Source organism: Scomber japonicus, chromosome 3 (assembly GCF_027409825.1).
Source record: "Scomber japonicus isolate fScoJap1 chromosome 3, fScoJap1.pri, whole genome shotgun sequence".
NCBI lineage: Eukaryota > Metazoa > Chordata > Actinopteri > Scombriformes > Scombridae > Scomber > Scomber japonicus.
The window spans coordinates 21,366,727-21,390,317 of record NC_070580.1 but is presented as its reverse complement, the minus strand read 5'-3'; the positions used below and the strand labels follow the sequence as shown (position 1 = coordinate 21,390,317).

The following is a 23,591-nucleotide window of genomic DNA, read 5'->3' as shown; positions in this document are numbered from 1 at the left end:
CTGAGATCATTTTTTTTTTCTCCAAAAAGGTTCGTGAGCAAGAATTTGAAAATCATTACACACAGTTGTCCCACTCAAATACAATTTTGTCATGATGTGAAGCAATAATTTCGGAAGCACAGAAATGTATCTTAAGTTCTTGTTTTACTGTTCCTCAAACCTACCAATAATAAGTTTGTCTTCATACAGCCTCAGCTTGAAATATAATGATGAATCACTTCAAGTCACTCCTAAGCAGGCAGCACTTTCTTCTGGAAAGGATTTTGGCTCTACACCAGACTGAGATTGTTGAAATGAATGACAAAATCATTAGTTGATACTAGGGTGTATTATTGTTATTGTCACTATGGAAATGATCCCTTCCAGACATGTTTTAAGACACATAAAAACACTCTACTATGAATAATAACTTGTGTCTCTGTGCTTTTTTTCCTCCACAAATAAACCTCTGTTAACTACAATAGCTAAACATTTTATAAAAGCACAGCTATTTCTTCCTACTCTTCTGAAAAGTACCAAAATAACATGCAAATATTCATGTCAAAACTGTACAGCTGGACACAAGACATCTCCTACGTCTCAATGTAAGTGTGCTGAAAATTTCAAGTTTCCACTTCTCACTTTTGTTAGCTGGTTACTGAACTATGACTAGCTTCAAAGTTGTGAAAATCATGCTTGCACGGACACATCTTAAATTCAGATTTGAAAACAGCTCAGTGCACAATGAAGCTCAGGCATCCAAGTTAATTAACAATATGTGACAAAAAACTTTTTTTGTTTTGCTTAAAGGGACTTTAAGTAATTATTCAAGACTAAGACCAATTAAACAAGACTTAAAAACATTTGAAAAACAGTTTCAAAGTTTGGGCTCTTAATCCTCATGGATTATTTGAAACATTTACAGTTATTTTCATTTAATTTAGGCCATCATCATCATCATCATTATTATTTGTCGTCTTGTGTCAGTTGGACATTTGACTTCCCTGACTTTCACTGTGCAGAATGATGTGCAGAGTTTGACACGATGTTTTCACATTTCAAGGCCTGTACGATCATGATTTGTAAGAGCACACATTGTTTGGAGCAATTTAATGAGGCAGAAATAGCAGTTGCCATTTTAATGATGGAATTGTCCTTTTTTGGGGGGAAAGACATATTTGTGTAGGCTAAATGTCTCAAAACATTACTTTAATTTAACCATAATGCTGTAGACTTTCCCAGTAGTGTATGTGTGGACTCACTGCTCTTGTGGTAACAAGATAAATAGCTCTTAGTCGCCCTCTCGTGGCCACGTCAGGGAATATTTATTTGAATTTGACAAAAATTGCAAAGAAACGAAAGTGAAATGTATTATAAGTCCTTATCAAATGACTCAGCCGATTTGCTTTCTGTTCATTCTTTGACCGGCTCAATTGCTGTAAAGTCAGGTGGATCCCTAAGTCCAAACTCACCAACTCAAACTGATCACTTACTAAAATCTGTCAAAGATGGGTGAAATCGATGAAGGCTTCTACTCTCGACAGCTGTAAGTACAACCGACAAATTTGGTCAAAGTTGTTTTCAAAAAAAGGACCTTGTAGACCGCTAAATCACAGACTTATTCGTCCTTTTACTTGCACAGGTATGTTTTGGGTCATGACGCGATGCACCGGATGGGAACTGCCAACGTCCTCATTGCGGGCATGGGTGGTCTTGGAATAGAAATCGCCAAAAATGTGATCCTGTCCGGAGTTAAGTCTGTCACTGTGCAGGATGAACGCCAGACAAAGTGGACTGACCTGTCCTCCCAGGTACTAATCTAATCCTGTGGTACTAATCTGTAAATAAATTAATGAATACATATTTTAGAGGATATTCTGTATACTGTATGTCCAACATGTAATTCATAAGACAACCGACAACAGACATAAGACACCAACTTCCTGTTTAAGGCAACGACTGACAATTGTGAAACTAATTATATCATCTTGTTAAAGTGATTTAAAAAAAAGTCAATTTACATTACAATTTAATATTCAAGTTTTAAAAACACTTTTATTACATTAGTTCATATATATTTGTCTATAATATGATAGTGTATAATGTACATCAAACATTCATAAAGGTGAATAAAATTTGGTGTTGTAACATAGCCTGCATATCTGTTGGTAATTCTAAATGACTTTTTACAGGAAGACAGTATACTTTCACTATCAATTACATTCTACCCCTCCCATCCTGTCCAGTCGACATGAAACATAAAAGACCTTGTATAGCTGCTGTGGCTTAGAGGAAGACAGTATATTTTCACTATCGATTACATTCTACCCCTCCCATCTCTGTCCAGTCAACATAAAAGATAGAAGACCTTGTATAGCTGCTGTGGCTTAGACCACAATATAACATTCATGTACATACATTCAGTCATTATCACTGCAAACCACATCTGCTGATGAAGCACGTTAGAAGACCCTGAGTTAAGATAGTTTGGTCAACCTGTGGTTTCATTTTCCCACCAGTTTTTCCTAAAAGAGTCCCATCTTGGTCAGAACCGAGCCACATGTTCCCTACAACAGCTGTCTGCCTTAAACCCGCATGTGTGTGTGTCTTCCCACACGGGACCGCTGGACAAGGACCTGCTTGGACAATTTCAGGTACTATCTAATAATAATATAAAGGTCACTGATGGTTAAACTTACATGATAATTATCAGCCTCTTGTGGACATCTTATGAGAGATAGAGTCCTTGATGAACTCACAAATTTCTGCCAGAGTGAGAACAGGTTAGGTTTATTTAATATTACAGTTTTTGTCTGTTAGAAATGGGCAAGGATAAAGGGTGATGTCATGTATAACCTTGCACCAATCAATCACAGTTTAGCGACAATGGAAAAAAAGTGGTGTGACAGTGTTATGACCTTTGACCTGTCAATCAAATCTGAGCAAACCACACTCCAACAGTCCTGATGAAGCAGTTTACGTTTTCTCCAAACTTTAATTGTTGCTTATTTTGTAATTAATATTTCCTGTTACACAGCAACACGTAAATTGTTGAGACAGCTCTTTTGCTCCTTCTCCCTCACAAACTAAATCTGATTAATCTGTGCAGATAGTTTTCATTAAAGAAGTTTAATTGCTTGACACAACACACAAGATCCTCTCCTGGTTCACTGAAATCATTGTGAATCACTAGTTGTGATCTCATGAAATCATGCTTGAATGCACACTTCTAAACTCAGATTCTTAACTAAAGATTTAAGATGAAAGCAAACTTTCCCACTTCAGCAGATGAACATGAAAACAGTCCTCTAGTGTCAAACTCTGCACATGTATCATTCTTTTCAGTGAAGCTCAAACACAGAAGTGAAGAAACAATAAGCAGAACACACTTTTGACTTTAATTTTTCAGGTGGTGGTCCTCACTGACTCCTCACTGGATGATCAGAAGCGTTTTGGTGAGTTCTGCCATAAGGGAGGAATCAGGTTTATTGTAGCAGACACCAAAGGACTGTGTGGGTAAGTAGGCAAGACGACCTGACAGAAAATGATTGGATGCACTAAATAAAACTGAAATACAGGAATACAGAAGTTATACCCTTGTGATTAATTTGCAGTCAGCTGTTCTGCGACTTTGGGAATACGTTTGAGGTCTTGGACACTGATGGTGAGACGCCTGCATCGGCAATGATTCAAAGTATCACTAAGGTAATTTCTTCCATGCGTTTTATGTTACTGGCATATTAAAAGCCTCTCTAACCCATAGATGCATTCATTCATGCACCCACACATTTCTGAAACGTGTGTGTTGATAAACATTTGCACCTATGGGCAACTTAGAGTTGCAGTTTACAATTTAGCTAACATGCACAGGAAGTACATGAAAACTCTACACAGAAGAGTTTCTTTTGTTCTTTTGGATTACATTTTCGAACCTGAAAATTATTGGTATTACTTCTTCCACATTTGAAGATTGTCTGTATTTTAGGGGAATCCTGGAATTGTGAATTGCGCAGATGACCAGAAGCACAGATTTTCTGATGGCAGTTATGTCTCCTTCTCTGAAGTCAAAGGCATGACAGAGCTCAACAACATCACCCCTGTGGAGATCAAAGTGCGCGGTTAGTATCATTTTTCCATGAGTCATAACACAGTGTTGTCATGAGCTAACTCCCAAGCCTTACTTTAGTGCTCACCATTTTCACACTTTCATTTTCATAGCTGTAATGAGAATGATGGTATATCTCACTATCTGTATGTAATTTCTCAACTCTACCACCAGGTCAGTACTCTTTCAGCATTGGTGACACCTCAAACTTCTCTAAATATGAACGGGGTGGTGTAGTGACTGAGGTTAAACAACCCTCAATGTTCACTTTTGTAAGTATGAACAATTTGTTTTCACTGTTTTGAATTGTTTTTTTTTAAAAAATTACTGTTGATTAAATAAATACAACATTAATTGCAGAAACCAATCAGTGAGGCTTTATTGGACTATGACCTCCTAAAAATGAACGATTTTGGAAAAATAGCAAGGCACAAGACCTTGCACTTGGGTTTTCAAGCTCTACATAGTTTTATGACGAAAGAGCAGCGACTCCCTCATCCTTGGTGTCAGGTCAGTGGAGTCTACAACATATTACATTGATGTTAATATAATTGTTAAAACAGTTAACAGGATTGTTTTCTCTCATTTGCTGTGGTTAATTCTGTGCAGTCAGATGCAGATGCCCTGCTTGACACAGTGAGAGAGCTGAATACAGTCTCACAGCTTGAAGAGCTGGATGAGGCTGCGGTGCGACTTCTGTCCTACACAGCTCAGGGTGACTTGGCTCCTCTCAATGCTTTCATTGGAGGCCTGGCTGCTCAGGAAGTTATTAAGGTGAGGTCAAAGGTCAATGTCTGCTTATGAATTTTGTTTTCGATGAAGAATTTTAGCACTTCTGTTGAAGCTTTCTATATTTCTATCGATATATTTAATGTGCATAAATTAACACTTTGTCAGCGGTGCATATATGACTGTATTTTTCTCTGTGCTCTGAATAACGTTCTCACAGGCATGTAGCAGGAAATTTACCCCTCTTCGGCAGTGGCTATATTTTGATGCACTAGAGTGCCTCCCCGAAGAGGAGGGTCAACAGGAGGAGTGCTCCTTTTTAGGCGTATGTTAACATATTTTTATTTAAACATTCCGCATATATCATCCAGGAACAGTTCATCAGCATGATGGAAACCATTTGTGGAGGTATGTAAATTAAACACTGTTGTTTTCCTCTCCAACAGAAAGGTAAGAGGTACGATGGACAGATTGCTGTGTTCGGGTCATCATTCCAGGAGAAGCTTTGTAGGCAGAAGTATTTCTTGGTAAGTGCAGATTTCAACATTTATCCAGCAGGGGGCAAACTCTGCATTGGAAAGCAGAAGCTCCATCTGTGTTTTGCTTTGATCTTCCCTGGTGTTAATGATGGCACATGCAGGAAATGGCTGTGATTCAGGCTGCATTTCCTGCTAGTGTTGACCTCTTGTGCAGGGATCATTCAATAGTGCCAAGCCCTTTCTCTGTTTCCTTTGAAAGTGTTGTTTTTTTACTGTTGTGGGTGAGTGTGTTTGAGAGAGAGATTGCATGCATGTGTTTCATCTAACACTGTAGAAACATCACCTAAAGAAATTTGAAGTGACAGAAGTAATGTGCAACAACAGTAGCATTACACATTCACAGAGTAACGGCTACACTGTGAATGTGAAGCGATAAACTCTTTTGTACCCATAAAATGTAACTTTAATTTGGTGACATTCTTTCATGAACGTACTCAAACACACCCTTGCTTGTCAATTTTTAAGGTTGGAGCTGGTGCTATTGGCTGCGAGCTTCTTAAGAATTTTGCCCTCATCGGGCTCGGTGCTGGAGAAGAAGGACACATCACCTTAACAGACATGGACTTCATAGAGAGATCCAACTTGAACCGCCAGTTCTTGTTCAGGTCTCAAGATATTGGGGTGAGAAAATGCAGTACAGCATATCTCCTCTCCTCCTCCTTTGGGTGGTGAGGAATCACACATGCCGTCATAGCTCACTGGTTCTTGTCTGACTGGGTTAAGTGGAAGGGTCATAGAGCGTTACTAATGGGACAGCATAGGGGTGTTTTGTGACAGCCTGGGATGGCACAGGGCTGGCATAATTTGCGTTTTGTTTTGCAGTTTATTTTAGGGATATATCAGACAGATCTCTCATATCTGAGTAAACAACCACCAATGTCCAAATAACTTACATAACAGAGAGTTGAGGGCAGTTTGTGGGTATGTTGACATGAGATTGTCTGAAATTCATAAGAGGAATGTGCTGATTCCACTGGTTTATTAAAAAAGAGCAGTGAGATACTCAGTATATCGTGACAGTATAGTAAAACATGAATTAATGACCAAGGATGTGTCTTTAGATGTAACAAATTGCTGAATGTTTGCAGTAGTTTAATAGAAAGATCCAACAACAAATTTGTACTATGGTTTTGTATCAAATGTAGAACAAACAAAATACAAAATCATCTTCAGTGTGTATCTATATTATTATTTTTTTAAATCTCCATCCCATGTTATCATTTTACATTATTTCCAATCATTATTACCAAGACCCATGTTCCAATTTGCTTACTTTTCCATGAACAGCAACCAAAATCAGAAGTTGCAGCAAAGGCAGTGAAAGTGATGAACCCACAAATGAACATCACCGCTCACCAGAATCGTTTGGACCCTGACAGTGAACAAGTGTATGATTACAAGTTCTTCATGGGTCTCGATGGAGTGGCTGCAGCCCTGGATAATGTGGAAGCCAGTGAGGACACTACTGTGCACACACAACACCAGCCTAGTGCAGTTTGCACCACAAACACTGCTGTTATTATAATATATATATAAGTGTTCTTAGTCACAGTGACTTTACAGGAGCACTTGGAGTACATATTTGAGTACAAATGCTTATTTCACCATTCTTTGCTTCCCAGGAGTCTATCTTGATAGCCGCTGCGTTCAACACCAGAAGTCAATGCTGGAGGGGGGAACTCTAGGAAGCAAAGGTCACACTCTGGTGGTGGTCCCCAAACTGACAGAGTCTTATGGACCAGCAAAATCAAGTTCTAATGACGCCATCCCACTGTGCACTCTCAAGAACTTCCCTCACCGCATTGAGCACACTCTGCAGGTACAAAAAAAGGTTTTGTTTTCATCCTTGCCATAAAGAAAATGAGTCACATGGATTGTTTTCTTTCATTTTGTTTCATAAACTACAGTGAATGACCAGAAAAACGGAAGATCCATGCATTACTATACAAAATAAGCCATGTAATTAATGCTACCTTACATGAAATGTTCAAAATGTTTTTGTCAAGACTAGTTTTTTGGGGTTTACTCAATAATGTAGTAATTTATGCTTCTGTGGTTTTGATTGCACTATAATGAATGGGTGGAAAAACATTACAAATATATTTTAATATATTTCATACTACAATATATTGCAATCCAAAATGGTGACACCACATTTTGTTGGGTTTGAATCTACAAAATGTTGGAACAGTTTAAACTATTAAAACATATTAATTTATTACAGGACTCTTGTATTAGTCTCATTAAAATATATATTAGTGGGGATTTCTGTTTTTGTGATCATTCTGTGTATTGTTATGTCTAATGTTTGAGATACATCTTATGCAATTCTTTCAGTGGGCCAGAGACCAGTTTGAGGGGATGTTCAAACAAACTCCTGAAAATGTGAATCTTTTTCTGAGGTAAGTGGCAAGCATTGCCTCCCAACAACTGTGAGAAACTGCAGTGGCCAATGTGCTGTAAATCTGCTGGCACTTAATGACCACTAGTTGCACATTTTACAATGTTTTTTCCGCTCTCTTGCAAAGCATTCCAACAGACCTACAAAAGCTAATGAAGTGGTCCAAGCTCATTATTTTGTTTTATAAATAAAACCTGTGGTTGGCTTTCAGTAGTAAACCCCTAGTAAAAATCAAAACTGTTCTCTGGCTGCACTTTGTTTTATCCCAGTAAAATATACATTCTCTCAACTAATTAGAAGGCTTTCTGGTTAATAAAGACAGCTTAGAAAGATGCAGAAAAAATCATAGCATTGTCAGTAATATTTAATACAAGTAACTTAAAACACTGAGGGAAAGCATTGACTTAATTATACTGTAACAAGGTGTCAGTAACAGATGCCCAAACTGTGTCTAAGCTTTGAGCCTCGGAGCCGTCCTAATCCAGCCGTGTTTTGAAATATCTGTCTGTTTGTTTTGGTGAGATTTGATGTAATCCCCCCTTATTGTAAAGTACTTACATGCTTTCTTGTGTCTTTACAGAGAAGCAGAAATGACTAGAGGCGGAGTGGCACTTGCGAGTTCACACATTTATTAAAGCCTCTCACATTACACTGATTTTTAGGAGTACGGACATGTATTAAACCTTTATGAATACTCTAATAACTAATTTCTCCTCTGAAAGGACTCTTTGTAGTGCAGTCAGAAAGGAAATTCCGGTGAATTTTGTGAGACTGTAAAAAGGTTATGGAAAGGTCCAGTCACCTTTTGTTGTGTTTTCCACTCAGGCAGCTCTATGCCTGACTCTAAATGTTCCTTTTTAGACCTGTCTGAGTGTTGCTACATGCGGAGGAGTGCAGTGCTGTGTATGGTGAGCTGGCACAGGATTATGGCGCAAACGCTGTCCAGAGAACAACCAGTACACTGCAAGCTTACTTAATACTTCCTTTATGAGTCCTCAGCCAAGCAAAGGAATCCCCTCTGAGTCACCAAAGAGACTACACCTGAATTTACAAAGATCTGTTTAGTCATTTGTCTCTATGCTTGTTACGAATAAGAGCAGCCAAATCGATTTTTCATTCGGTACATTCCCCAATTTCATTTTCAGATAAAATATTGTTCCCAAAGTTCAACTGCTAGAAGAGTAGAAGTCAGAGACAATTGGTTAAGAGATTTTTTCTGGAAGCTAGACCTGGAGAATTATACAAGGAGACCTTACGATCGATAATACTTGTCTTTCAGTGCAATCAGTGATTATTACTACGTTATACTGTATGCCTGTCATTAAATCAAAAGCAATTACTACACTGCTTTCTTCAGGGAACCAGGGTTTGTAGAGCGGACTGTGGGCCACGGAGATGCTGAGGCCTTGGACGTGCTTGGTGGGGTGTGGAACAGCCTGGTGGACATGAACACTGGAGGAAAACGTCCGACCAGCTGGGAAGACTGTGTGAACTGGGCACGTTGCAAGTGGGAGACTCTCTATAACAATGATGTCCGTCAACTCCTGCACTGTTTTCCACCTGAACAGGTAAAATCAAACTAAAGTACAAACTTTAAACCAGTCATTATATTTGTTGACACAGGGGGGCAGTGCTGCACATTTAAATTGTCCTTATCCAGTGAAAGGATACTTTCATACTTTGTATACTAGTCAATTAAAGACTATATTGTGACACAAGCATTTTGGTGAATGATTGCAATTTAGTGTTTTTTTCACATTTCACTTCAGGGAGTAGTGCAGCTTATTTCCACAGGCTCAGAGATCACTATTAACTTTGTTTGAAACCTGAACCACTGAACTACCACTGATAAGAATCTCTGAGCATCTATAAGGGTTTGTAATCTGGTGAAGCATGCAGACAGAGTGATGTCACATGTTGCTGTCACACCTAGGAGGGGGTTGGGAGGGGGGGGGGGGGGCAGCAACTGGACATTTCTACCATAAGCAAATACCCCTGAATGCATGGGTTATGCTGAAGAAATTCCTTTGATTTTCTTCCATTTATGCCTGCTTTAATATTTATTGTGCACTGAATTCCCTCTACAACTCTTCAGAGGAACATGAGTTTTTGTTATTTTATGACTTACCCTGATATGTTTACCCAGTTCTCAGGTATTATAAATAAATTAGAATCCTAGAAAACATGAAAACCTTAGCCTTATCATTATCAACAGACTAAAGAGAAACTCTGTGGCAGTTAATATTTTAAGTTTTGGTTCTCTTTTTTATTCCACATTTCTCTTTGACCCAGTAGAGTTATGGTGTCATTGTCCCCTTGGAAATTCACTTTCTACCACATTTCTGAGGAACTAAGATAAGGCCACACATTTCAGTTAACAGTCACAACCTAAACTAACAAATACCAGTACACAAGCATGACATGTGACCACACATTTGACTTAACCACTTCCTTTCTGGGTGTCAGTACTGGCATAGATATGAATATGGTACTGTATGTGTGCTTAAGCTTTTGCACATATAACAATGACTGGATCTGATCCAAAGACAAAACAGTAGCGTTTCTATACTGCACTAATCTGAGTCTCCATTCAAGAAAGAAAAGCAGAATGAGAGACTGATCAGTGAAAGATATACAATAGAAGTAGCTAAGATGACATCTGTATATTGTAAATGTAAATAAATGATGTTTGTACTTATCTGCTCTATTTATCTTCTAGTCCATTCATTGTAGTAAGTAATACATTAAATGCTAATACAATTACAGCCATTAAAAACTATAGAAGAGGGCTGAAACTAGTTGTTATATTGACAATTAATTGAGGACTTTTTTTAAATCATTGATGATTTGCTGCTTTTTTGTGTTTCATAAAAATGTAAATTGTTTGTTGTTGTTTTTTGTAACGGTCAAATAATATAAGACATTTTAAGACTAAGAGTTGGGACAATTGTAACTTGTCATGGCAATTTATTAGGTATTGTTTACATTTATAGAATATAGTAAAGGATTAATCAGTTATGAAATAATAATGAATAGAAGTAAAGCTAAATGAATCTTACAGTCCAAAACCACAAATGTGACTCAAAGGACATTACAACTTGTGCTGAATATGAAACCTTGATCCTTGATCTGGATTTTTCTTTTTTTCTTAAATAGCTCTTAATACCAGTAAAGGGAGGAAACTGCAGGAAGAGCAACTAGAGAGGGATCCCTCTTTCAAGCAGACAAACATGCAATTGATGTCAACATATTTAGATGTAACACCAAGAAATAGTCGATAATATGATAATGTGTCTTAAAACAGATATGCTTTTGGGAAGTTGTGACTCTGATTTTAATTTTTTTCCCCTCTGGGATGTAAGAACACCATATAAATTCTGAATGTGGTGTCCCTCTGTTTGAGGAAAAAGCATCATTGATGCCATTTTCTGCCCCTGAGCCATCTGAAGCCTCATTCTGAAAGGGAGACTGTTGTTGATGCCTTTTGGCTGTTATAGAAAGCACCCCTGCAGTGAAAACTGGCACCAGCAGTAGGAGACTCTCTCTTTCCCAGCATATGGACCATTTGGCAGCATCAAAGCTCTCAGTCCCTTTGTTCCTTTATCAGACATACAAATTGTGTGGTCAACACACAACTGATAACAATATTAGTCTGGCTGTGCTATGGGAAGGTTGTCGGCCTCCTGCTGTGTCAGAGGAGGTTAAGAGGAGGAAAGAAGATATTGAGAAATGACTATATATTAAAGACTGCCGTGTTGGAGATCCTTCTGTGATTGTTCATCTGTTGAATCAATGTGATTAAGAGATTTCTGCTTTGCTTAAGGTGACCGCTGCTGGTTTACCCTTCTGGTCTGGATCCAAGAGATGCCCTCACCCACTGACCTTTGACCCTAACAATGTGAGTAGTTGTCCTCATATCAAACTGTCTGTCTGCCTCATGCTGAAGTAATTCTAGCACAGACCCTAAAACAAGAAACAGGAATGACTGAAAAATGCTTCAGTATTTGTTGATGACTGCTCAAATTCTTTCTTTATCTAGTCAGATAATGGCTCTTCTTCAGTCAGACTACATACTGGATTCTTATCTGAGCTGTGAATGCCACTTAATCTGCATATGGACAATGAAAGACAGATTATAATCTGCTCTATCCACAAAGAAGTAATTTGGCCTCAATGAACACTCTCACTCTCCTGTGTGCATGAAAGAAATGATCCTCTGATATAGTATATTTAGTATGTATTTGTTTTATTATGGAACATATGCTAGTTATTGCATTATATATGCGTTAGAAAATTGTGTGCACGATGAAACATGTTTATTAATATGATCAGTTCATATGTGGATACTGTCTTTTAGACTACCCATTTGGATTATGTGGTGGCAGCAGCTAATCTGTATGGGCAAATCTACGGAATCAAAGATAGAAGAGACTGCGCTTCTATCCGAGAAATTGTAGAGAGAGTGCAAGTACCATCTTTCACTCCCAAGTCCTCTGTGAAGATTCATGCCACTGACAAGGAGATGGAGGAGGAGAAAGAAAAGGGATGTGATGACATTGGTGAGTTATTTTAACTTATTTTCTGCTATTACCTCACTTTCTTCCAGGTTTTTTTTTTCTTTACTCTCTCTCTGTCTTGGTACCAGAAAAAGCCCGACTTGAGGAGTTGAAAGGAAAGCTGGCTCCTCTGAAAAGCTCATCCATGCAGATGTACCCCATCGACTTTGAGAAGGTAAGAAAAGAGCACAGTGACACCTCTGTTGCACACACTGCAGAGGCCACAGACAGAGTGGCGGCTGAGCCTTAGCAGGGAGCTGAACACAGATCTATAGACGCTTTCAGAATTTGTCTTTTTTCCTCCTTCTTTGGGTTCTCAATGACCCAAATCTGCACTATTCCCTGACACATTAATGAAACAGAGCTTGCTTTTATTCAATGTTCACTGCCACAACATCTTGGAGCTGGATATATACAGTATATACATGCTGTTTGTAAAAAGGCTTATACGAGGCAGTACAGTCAGCCAACTCTGGTAGAGCAGATTTATTTCTTTATGGGCCCGTGTGAGAGCTGCATTACGTGATTTTTTTGTGTACTGCAGTGTACTCAGCAACTAAAGATAGAGACATAATGTCTACAACCGTGTCAAACCTGGTCCTTGAAGTGGCACAATCCGAGCCTTGGAGGCAGATTTCCCTCTATAGCACATTTGTGCATCGACTAAATGTCACAGTCTCTCCCGACTCCCTTTCAATCCACCTCTCATTCTTTGTGTGAATATTAAATTGGGTTTAGCGCTTGGTTGGCATCTGTCTGCAGCTAGGTGCAGGAACCCTAACCCTAACCCTATCTTCTCTAGCAGGGTATCTGAGACCATAGCCTACAGTATTCATTCTTTTCAACAAATTCCAACAAATTCCTAAAGGTATCTCCTAACCAATTGTCTCTTACAGTTAGTCATATCCTGAACAAGACTGATTTATTGGCAAGAAAGTCATTTTCAGTGTGTTGGGACTGAAGTGGCAATGAACTTCATTGCTATATTCTATATTCTTGCACATGACACTTTGGGGACTGTGGACTCAAAATATTTAAGATTAGAAAATTCGCATAACATGTCAATTATCTGCAAGAAAGTGAAAAATGTGTCTTTTCAGTTCCCGTAGGTTGTAGTTTACGACACAGGCCATGAACCGCATTGCCCCCAATTTGAGTTTAGCCTTTTGTTGGATCCCTGTCCCAAATTTCCTGTAGTCTCTCCACTGTCGTTGATAAATGCATAAAATGTCACAAAATACTTCAAAAACACAGCAAAATTCCTTCATGCACAAGTGTTTGCAGTTCTCCTTCTTTGCTGTAATATATTCTAACTTTCATCTGCAATTCATATGAAGCTTTGGTACTAATTGTCCATCATGAAACAGTCAAACTAAATATTAACAATGTTGTAGATGTTGTATCATACCTAACATAACTTTTTCTGGCCTGAACTGGCCAAATTGAAATGTCACCAAATGAATTTTTAGCTACACTTCATTTATTCATGGGATAAAATTTGTCCTCTGCATTTGACCTAATTAGTTGTTGACTTATTGACCCTTGAGCGAGTACCTGGGTTTCCCAGGGAACCTTGGAAAAGGACTGAAATCATTTAAATTCTCACATCTAAACAAGCTTTATATTATCTAAACAGAGGTTGGAGGTGTGAGATTGCAATGAGCTCTCTAATATGGAAGTGGTGAAAAGCAGCAGTGGCTAATGGGTTGATGAATGGAGTTGACTGTATCATAGCGACCACTGGATGAAAATCTTTAGTTCAGGCATGTGGTACTCCAGGCTCATCAAAGGCCAGGTGAGATGGAAAATGACTTTTAGGCAGCTTGAATGAGGTTCTGGTTAAGCATTCAGTGGCTCTAGAGAAGATGTAATGAAGGTGTATGAGATAATCTATCACATGTCATCTTGAATAAGAATGAGATCTCCAAACTACTGCGCTCCTTCTTCTCTTCATTTTCATCCCTACGTGCCCAGGTCATGCTGTGGATAGATGGAATGTGTGTAGGAGGGTTTCAGAGGCATCAGGTTGCCAGCTTGAAGCTTCCTCACAAACCCTAAAGCCATCCCTGAGTGACAGTCGCCTTGCTTGCCTTTGTAGAGCCGCAGAAGCAGAGGCATGACCTCACTGGCCACGTCTATCACAACAGAGATCTGATTTTCACTGCATGCTGATGGGGTGACCAAGTCATGTATTAGGGTGATTGAAGTGACACAACAACAAAGCCTTCCAAGCTCAAAGCCAGCAGGCCAAGCATCACATCACTGTGGAAAAGGCCACTTGGCATGGACATGAATATGATCTAGCTTCTTAGCAATTTGTTCCATAATGCATTTTATCATGAATGTGGAGTATCAAACTTTCTTGTCTATGAGTTTTTTATTTTAAAATAAAGCAGAAATGTAAATATGTGTTTCAGGTTTTGTGTTTGATATATTTTTCACATTCCTCTTGGCACAGGATGATGATGAAAACTTCCACATGGACTACATTGTTGCTGCTTCTAACCTGCGGGCGGAGAACTATGACATCCCGGCAGCTGATCGGCACCAGGTTAACATTTTTATTATCATCTAATTACATTTCTGTGAAGGGGAGAGAAAAATCTGAGGGATGAAGCTGAGGGAAGGGGTGGTACAGATAAGAAAAAACGAGAAAACACAGCAGACTGCTCGTCCCTTGGGGTTGTGTTTTTAGTTGGTGCTGCACACACCTGCCCTAAAGCCACAGAAACAGCATCTATTGTTCCTGGAGCAGACCTAATCACAGCACTTTACCTGTCGCCCAGGAGGTGACACCGGAGCCAAGTCTTGTACCAGCCACTACTTCAGACACACATAGCCATTTGGAAAGTGGGGGATGGTTACTGCTGAGCGAGGGGAGACAAAAGATGGTGACCCTTGTGTATTCATATGGAGATTTCCACATGTTGCATCTTGTTTGGGAACATGTTTACCCTTACTCAGCATTTAATTCTCTTCTCATGTGTTTTTTCCCCAAAACATAATACAGTATATCAGCCATCCAAACCCTGCTTGAGAGCTAGATGATTTGTTAGTGTCAGTATTACAATGAGGATATTGCTGCAAAATATGGCAAAAGTATGCAAAATAAGTTATAAAATAATCGCATTAAGCTATGACACAGTTAACTGTGCTCTTCTGCTATGCATTAAATCAGATAAAAAAACTCTTTACATATGTAAAACACAAATGTAACTGATTATTTTTGTTAATTTTTGGTTATGATTTGCTAGAAATCTGAATTTTTGCATTGGCAGAATAAATATTCAGATCTTTTACTAAAAGTTAAGATAAAATGTCCTGCACTCATGTAAAAAGTAAACTAAAAAAGTAACTATAGCTGTAAACTAAAAGTAAATTGTTTGTTATTGAAGTGTAGTGAAGTTAGAAGTATGAAGAAGCATAAAATTGAAATACTCAAGTAAAGCACACTTACCTCGAAACTTACGAAAGTTCACTGCTTGATTAAATGTACTTAGTCATGTCCCACTGCAGAACATTTTAAAAACAGGCTTTTCTCTTTCTCCTTCACAGAGTAAGGGCATTGCTGGGAGAATTATCCCAGCCATAGCTACAACAACAGCAGCAGTGGCGGGCCTGATGTGCCTGGAGCTGTATAAACTTGTGCAGGGCCACCAGAAACTCAGCTCTTACCGCACAGCTTACATCAACCTAGCTGTCCAGTACTTTGTCCTGTCCCAGCCGAGCCGGCCCCAGCCCTTCGAGGTGAGTAACAGATTTATACACCCAAAGTCATCTTTAGTTACACTCAGTGATTGTAGGGGGGTTTTAGGGATAGAATTTACAAAGCGTTCAGTCACATGTAGGACCTGAGATACTTTATATAGCCTGACAGACCCTTACTGTATATATATTCATAATTTAAGCCTTTGGGGATAAATCTGTTGCATCCTTTGTAGATGTATGGCTTTCCTCTCTGGCTGGAGAGCATTAAGTCATGAATGAGTGCTCTCAGAGTAAGAGACCACTACTCACTGTCTCTTGCATAAAAGCCACATTTAAGCCAGTTCAGTATAATCCACAGGGCTTTTCAGTTCAGGTAAAGCAGTGGGTCAATGCACATATTTGTGTCTGCTTCTGCGTTTGCAAAATTAAGTAAATTTATGACAATTGTGATTCAAAGAAAAAAGAAAGGAGCTTATTCTCTTAAGACAGATTTCTTTTGAGGATCAAATCCACCCGAATGTTTGAGGTTATACTTTGTTCATTATGCTGTACGAGCCAAGATTTAAAACACAAACACAAGCTGGCTTCCAGCCAGATTTTATAGCAAAGCAACTCCTGGGGTCAATTTTAGGTCTATACTATCAAATAATTTTGCTGCCCTTGAACAGGCCTGGGTGCTTGTCCCTCAATAGCTCACCTCTGGAGGGAATCAGATATTGGCGTTGCTCTTGCCAGTTTTCTCACTCAGGGCATTGAACCTTTGACAGACAGAGGTCATTGGGGGTCAGCAAGTGGGGTAACTCTGTCCCAGAGGACGTGAGGCAGCAGTGACAGGGGGATCTGAGACAGTGTAGGTCTGGTTTCAGCTTTGGTTACAAGCAAAAATGCTGCAGCTGCATAAAAGGTTGCTGTGATGACAGAGGCAGCTGTGACTTTCTGTGCAATGCTGAAGTTCCATGCAGAACCTGATGTTCTCACCGCTGTTGTCTGTAAATGTGGTCAGTGAAAGGGTTTTTTCTTTCTTCTAAAATCTGCTGGCCTAGATGCAACATTGCCCAAACAGCATGGAACGTTCGATACGCTACGTGATTGATTGAAAACAGTTACACAGTCAGAGTACCTGACATCATCACAGCCAGAGGGTGTATACTGTATATTCAAGTGTTGAATCATTCAGTCAGAGGAATGGGGAGACATTAGATTTTCCAGAATCAGGCTCTTTCAGCTTAAAAAGTGTTGCAGCATCAGTTCATATACTTTGCTCTAGTCAGCAGAGGCACCAGAGCAGAGACAACAAAAGACTTTACTGAGTTTCTGAGTTAGTGTTTTGATGATATTAGAGAGTTAAATATTGGTAGGTAGTACATGAGGCATCCATAAACTCCCATAGAGAGACAGAGAGAGAGAGAGAGCAAGAGAGGGTTAGCTGCCAAACCTTCAGCCATCTGAGTGGGAGATGCTTTAATGTTTGCCAAAGAAAACATTTAAGTCTTAAGTATTAACGATTGCTTATTGCTTAAAATTGTCGGATACTGTTTAGTGAGTCCTTGAACTATAATGATAACAGTCTTTTCTCACACAAATGCATCTTCTTTCAGCCTATAATCCAATTTAGATTTGTGCTCTCAGCTTTTGTACTTTATGGTCACTCAAAATGAAAGTGGTATCAAAGTAGGTTAAATACTGTAAATGTCCATGTTGACGTCATTGTTAAACACATGCACAAATGTATGTGCAGTACAACATAATTCAATACATGCAATAATGGTCCTCTCCAACCAACTGTAGCTCCCTGGATCCTGGATATCTTTAACTTTGCAAAGCAAAATCCATTTATTCTCTGATGCTCCAAACACCCCCTGTGTCTTATTGAAATTGGTGTGTCAATGTGTAAATGGAGATTGAGGGTGCATTTAAGTTATTTGAATTACCCCACAGCAATGAAAGCAGAAATAAAAAACAGCACACATATTAATATTCTCTTATCTCTCTAATCTTTCTAGGATTATAGAGGCTTTTATAAGGCAGCTTTTGAAGCAACTGCAGACATGCAGCTGTTAAATATCACTGATCAGACATGCAGTATTAAGGGCTCAGCTTACTTTTGCAATGACTTAGACCTCTCCCCTCGTGAGATCAGTCTCAGTTCATTACTATCAAGTAACAACGCTCACATCTTACTGGTAGTAATGGTGGCCCACCCGCTGATCATCCAAAATGGAATATATTTTAACCACTACACCACAGCATTACCAGATTTCATTGTAGATCTGCATAAGTCACACTGTCCCAACTCAGAAAAGGAAAAATAAGAGATTTTGATTATGTAAAAGGAGTTTTAGATGTGCTTGTGCATCACTCTGTCGAAACATACCTGTTTTATTCTTACCTAAAATAATGACATTCACCCACCATGCTGATCCTTTCCAGAAATTGTTGCTTTAAAGCAGCTGCTTCCCAAAATAGGAAGTTCCCCTGGCTTTCCCCCAATGCTGCTATCCTCTGTATGGAGGCAGAAATATGTAAACACAGGCTGTCCTTGTCTTCTCAACACTGTAACTCTTTAGTATCGTTTTCCTCCTTGTGTTTATGTTTTTCAGTTGGGGGGATACAAGGGGCAAGTCATTAAATGACCAGCAAGTTTGACAAGCTTACAGAGAAGAAAAATATTTCAAACAGCTAGAAATATTTTATCCATATTTCAGAATATCTTACCCTCCCTGCTGTACCTTGCTTTTCATTGTGGTCATCTGATATGTCAAGTATGATTCACTCTCACTGATTCAACCCTGTTTTCCAGCAGACAGACAAAGTTAGTGACCAGCTGTTGAATCTAGAGGAGCATTTAGCAGCTGAAGAAATCAAAATTTCCCTCAGGAGTTAATGTAGACCATGTCAGAGCTAAAAGGAGAGTCAGTGGTAATATGTTAACCTTGTGTTTTAAGCTTGTTTGTAAGGGGCCAAAAAAATGAGATTATGGAAATGTATTAGTTTTACCCTTTGTTTTTTAGTTTTACAATACAGCGAATAGTTGGAAGGAGCTGTACAGTAAGTAGGCCTAAGTTCACCTCAGATTGTAGACAGTGCAGACAGTGCATGCCTTGTTATTATAGAAAACAAAACCACACAAGACATTAAAGGATGTTTCAAGAGCAACAAAGATTAATGAAAGCTGTGCTCCTGCAGCTGTAACTGAGCTGCGGCCCCAGTAAAACCATAAAGCAGAGAAACATCATCACCCGCACCCTGGACACAGGAGGACATGTTTCAGCTGGGTACTGAGTCATTCAATATCGCTCCATCCTCAACCCCTCCAGCCACTTGCCCAACATGCCGCACCAGTGTATGCTGTCTTTACTTGTCTGCTAGGCTGCCTGTTGATTGTGTGCCATGAAAATACTCCTTCCATGTCTTTGCACACATCCACCACACCCTGCTCTTGACTTCGTGCCCTTTCACACTCCCTTGGTGCTCCTCTTTCCTGACTTACTCTTTCGATCTCTAATTGAATTAGCAGCATTGGAGGCAAGGCTCCTGATCTCAAGCAAGCCACCGCAAGGTCAATGCTCACACTGCTTCTTTGTTAATTGCCTGCAGAAATGACAGCTATTTCCTGCCTTAACAGGAAGCAATGTATTGAAACCAGATTTCCCAGAGAGCACAATACGATCTTGATTTATGGTCTGTAGAGCAGCAGGAACAGGCATGGATTTCTACTTACTTTAAAATGTCTTAATGTACACGGAAAAATCTTTAAGTTGAGTAGCCGCTCTATACGGGGTGGTTGTATGTTTTTACATGTAAAAAGCAAAACGTGCAGCCACTTGATGTGTGATTTGAGCACTTATGTAATTGAAGGTCGCACATCTGTCGCACAAATAACAGGGACTTGGCTTAAAAAGAAAAAGAAAGAAAACAACAAAGGGGAAGATTTACCTCACATGTGGTTAAATCTGTGTTGGCCTCCTTGGACTGTGTCGGTAAAGAAACAGGGTGAACATGATCCAAGGCCCTCAGTATTCCTAAGGGAGCTCCAGCATTGTGCAGTTTGTAACTCAAAACCCAGACATGAATAGTGCTGAAGGGATAATGAGTAATCTGTGATCAACATAGACGGCTTGTGCCTTCTGTTGTTTTTCAGGGGGGTTTTTGGTTTGGTTTTGTTGGTGGTGGTACTGTGTGGTTGGCCTTATGTAAGCCAGTCATCTGTTGTTTTACATTGCATTGTACCATCACTGCTGTTCTTTACTTCCCCACAGATCATTGCCTTCCCATTTCATGTCATCAACAACAATATTATGTCTGTGCACTTCAGGGGTTTATTTATTTAACATCAGACACAACATAGACATCAAGCAGGTTATATCAGATGAGCGTTTGAACAGAAAACACAGGGGTTAAAAAAGCGCCCTTATATCTATCCTGGTATTTTATTTAGTAGCATATGTCTGTACAGCTCATAGACTCAATATGCAACTTCCCTTTCAGCAAAATTAAAAAGCCAGAGGTGTTAGCAGCTCTTTGAAATCATCCTCAATCAAATCTCCTAATCTCATACATATTTAAGCCAGAGGCCATAGTCTTTTGTGAGATACACAATGACACAGTGGCTTTTTAGTTAGAAAGACTGTCCTTCAACTAGCTGACTTATGTGTCTGCATTGTGGCCAAATGACTATTCTATTACTATTTATTCAGGCTACACTCAGTGGATTTTTCTACCAGAAATTTACAACAGGAATTATTTTTAAAAGCTTCACAAATGTTGATGCCGATTAAATTAATATAATTTAATTTTAATTATTACTATTACAGTAAGTTGTCTTATTTTATACTTGAAAAGATTATGAAAGTTGTAAATGTCTTATAGTCAGTGAGGCAAACACGAAACAACTGTGACTTTATGTGTCAACGTAATACTTTCCATCTTTGCATTTCTTTATTATATTAATATTTATCTCAATATTTGCCATGTTTCCCATGACTTATTTTCTTCAGGCCTGTTGGAGTCAGTGGAAGCACCATGTGGAGGTTATTTAAGGTCTCTGTCCTCCTGTTTCATTATTCTCTCATTAAGGTACCAACAATGGCAGTTTTGTCTGCAGGCTATTGTCATGTCATGATGTCATGAGTTTACTCATTTACTCTGAATGCAACGTGTATACTACATGTATTGCATGCATTTTTCATTTCTTTTTTCTCTTTTTTCTTACACTTATAACACATAAAGAAACTATTATCTTATACATATACACATAGAGTCTACTTGCATGTAATAATGTCACAGGTGCTCTGGGACACTTGTAGATTGTGTCTTCGGCAATGCAAGTAACTGCAGGACAGTCTATGTACATCCACAAGCTGTGGCTGTAGATGATTAATGACTCATAATAACTGTCATGGAGTTTATGCTAAATATGCTTTACAAATAATTTGGCCTCAATTTCCCTTATAATGAATGAGGAAGGAACTTAACAACGAATAGTTGTGATAAAAATAGGAACTTGTCTTTATTTAAAAATTTATTTTACAGTTGTACGTAAGAGGTCACTGGCTTTGTAATCCTGAGGCCCAGGGAAGTTCACAGTTCAGAGGTTCACAGTTCAGTAACTCTAACTGTGAAGTCTCAGTCAACTTTAAGCTGGCAGTTAAAATCACAACTGGCAACATTATTCCATGTTTACAGCCAAAAGACACCCTGCAATGGGCCCCCACCAATGTAAAGAGCACAGGCCTCCAGTAAGTCATTGTTGTGGTGTACACTGGGGGAGTTGGGAGGCTGTGGCTGTGGCCAGTCTGTGCAGTAAAACCGTTCCATGATGGAGATACTTTACTCTGGAAATTCTGTATTTCACAATCTTTTAAAAACAAGACACACATTCACCAAACTAAGTATAACATCAATAACTATAACTACAAGCATTGGTTTATCAGCAATCACAATGTCCTTCAAATAAGTGCGGTTGTTGGATTTTGCTTACAGCCATGAGTACAGTATAGCAACTGCAGTTTGTTATGTTTAATATCTGTGTAGATGTTTTCCTGAACAGGCTCATATATCACTCCATGTGTCACCCAGAAAAGGCTGCATTAGTCCCCTTCTATGTTAGGTATTATTTGTCAGTTGTCGTTGTTCATCAGCCCAGATCTTTACTTTCCCTTGCATCTTGCTTTGTCATTTAATGTGGCGGTGCTTGCCCTGTATAAAGAAGGTCTTGTTGGAATCAGATGTCACAATTGTGGGGGTTTTATCCAATCTGTGTTTCGTTCCAGGACACTCAATCCGACATTCGCAACTACTTCACACATAGTGACTAATGTGAGATAGTAAGCAGCGTTTAATTTTCACCACAATTACTGCTGTCACTTGTGAACCAAGTACAATACTATGAAAGTGTTTGAAAACGCCATTACAGGAAGCTTTAGTGTCACCCTTCAGAACACCAATAAACACTTTTTCCTTCAGACTTACAGTATTTGGATTATATGTCGTACAAAAGTTTCAGGTTCCTTTCAAGCATACTGAAATCATAAGACTAGACTGATATTAAGTAAATATAAGAAACGCTGATGGTAATAGTTATTATCATTTTTGTTTAGTTAATTTATTGTGTTATCTCAAGTGTGAAGCAGTTGGGGGTAAATCTGTAATCACATTTTCAAGTAAGTGCTATCTCCTCTGCTGTATCTGGGTTGATGCCGGTAAAAGTTGTCAGCGCCTTGTGAGCTGTATGGAAGTCTCATGGGACTTATTTGCTCAAATCCAACATCAGATAAACTTGCAGGTTATTTACTGCTGACAAGAGCTGAACATCATATTGAACCACAGATACCATGTATTGGTCTCCAATGACCAATACATGGACGAATTACATCATTCCACACTGCATTACAACCAAAGGGTGTGACCTTTGATTACTAAAGCAGTTGATCAATGCTACAAACCAGAATGTATCAACAAAGTCACACTGATCACAGTTTATGTTCAGAGCTTTGCTGAACTGATGCTGGTGAATGACACATTTGCAGTGATAGAATTGTGCCCCAATGCCATAATACATTATAGTACACAATGTGTGCTGTAGTGTAGTGTTTTGTAGTAAGTACACCATAAATCAATTTACTTTTAAACAGGAAACTTTCAAAGCGTTTTCATGATGAATTGCTTTACAGCTGCAATGTCTATCAGCCACTTGCTCTTTGCTGGTGTCTCTGCAGGCTCCAACGTGTCAGTGGCCCATTTGGAAAAGGAGCGTTTTATTGACTCAGCCCTTCTGCCTCAGGTCATTTTCAGTCAGGTGGAGTGCTGCTATCTTCTCATTTGAAAGACAATCTGAGATTCTGTTTGCTGTTTTACACGTCAATGGAAGCCTTTCAAACGCAAGAGGCTGCTTTTAGTCTGTGTCAAACTCGGCACTCTCTTGAGAAGTGTCTGTGTGCTTTAGAGCTACCACTCCTGCTCCCCCTCCACCCTGAATCAATATATCAGAAGTCATCCTTCAGATCATGGAGATTCGTTCTTGAATGTAGAATTTGTTTAATATCTATTGTTCAGTTGTTAATCTCTCTCTTTGT

At 39.0% G+C, this 23,591-nt stretch overlaps 1 protein-coding gene across 1 annotated transcript in view; it reads left to right on the top strand.

Annotated features, from left to right (window-relative positions):
- Positions 1-1,422: 1,422 nt before the first annotated feature.
- Positions 1,423-23,591, top strand: part of uba7 (ubiquitin-like modifier activating enzyme 7) — a 33,034-nt gene continuing 10,865 nt past the window's right edge. Inside the window, exons 1-21 of the mRNA XM_053316418.1 lie at positions 1,423-1,525; positions 1,622-1,790; positions 2,499-2,633; positions 3,389-3,495; positions 3,594-3,684; positions 3,965-4,097; positions 4,259-4,356; positions 4,445-4,594; positions 4,694-4,858; positions 5,034-5,138; positions 5,260-5,340; positions 5,818-5,973; positions 6,640-6,805; positions 6,975-7,171; positions 7,690-7,754; positions 9,111-9,321; positions 11,577-11,651; positions 12,111-12,312; positions 12,399-12,484; positions 14,768-14,860; positions 15,865-16,056. Coding sequence (XP_053172393.1) covers positions 1,488-1,525; positions 1,622-1,790; positions 2,499-2,633; positions 3,389-3,495; positions 3,594-3,684; positions 3,965-4,097; positions 4,259-4,356; positions 4,445-4,594; positions 4,694-4,858; positions 5,034-5,138; positions 5,260-5,340; positions 5,818-5,973; positions 6,640-6,805; positions 6,975-7,171; positions 7,690-7,754; positions 9,111-9,321; positions 11,577-11,651; positions 12,111-12,312; positions 12,399-12,484; positions 14,768-14,860; positions 15,865-16,056 — 2,715 coding nt within the window. The 5' untranslated portion in view covers positions 1,423-1,487. The remainder of the gene's footprint in view (positions 1,526-1,621; positions 1,791-2,498; positions 2,634-3,388; positions 3,496-3,593; positions 3,685-3,964; positions 4,098-4,258; positions 4,357-4,444; positions 4,595-4,693; positions 4,859-5,033; positions 5,139-5,259; positions 5,341-5,817; positions 5,974-6,639; positions 6,806-6,974; positions 7,172-7,689; positions 7,755-9,110; positions 9,322-11,576; positions 11,652-12,110; positions 12,313-12,398; positions 12,485-14,767; positions 14,861-15,864; positions 16,057-23,591) is intronic.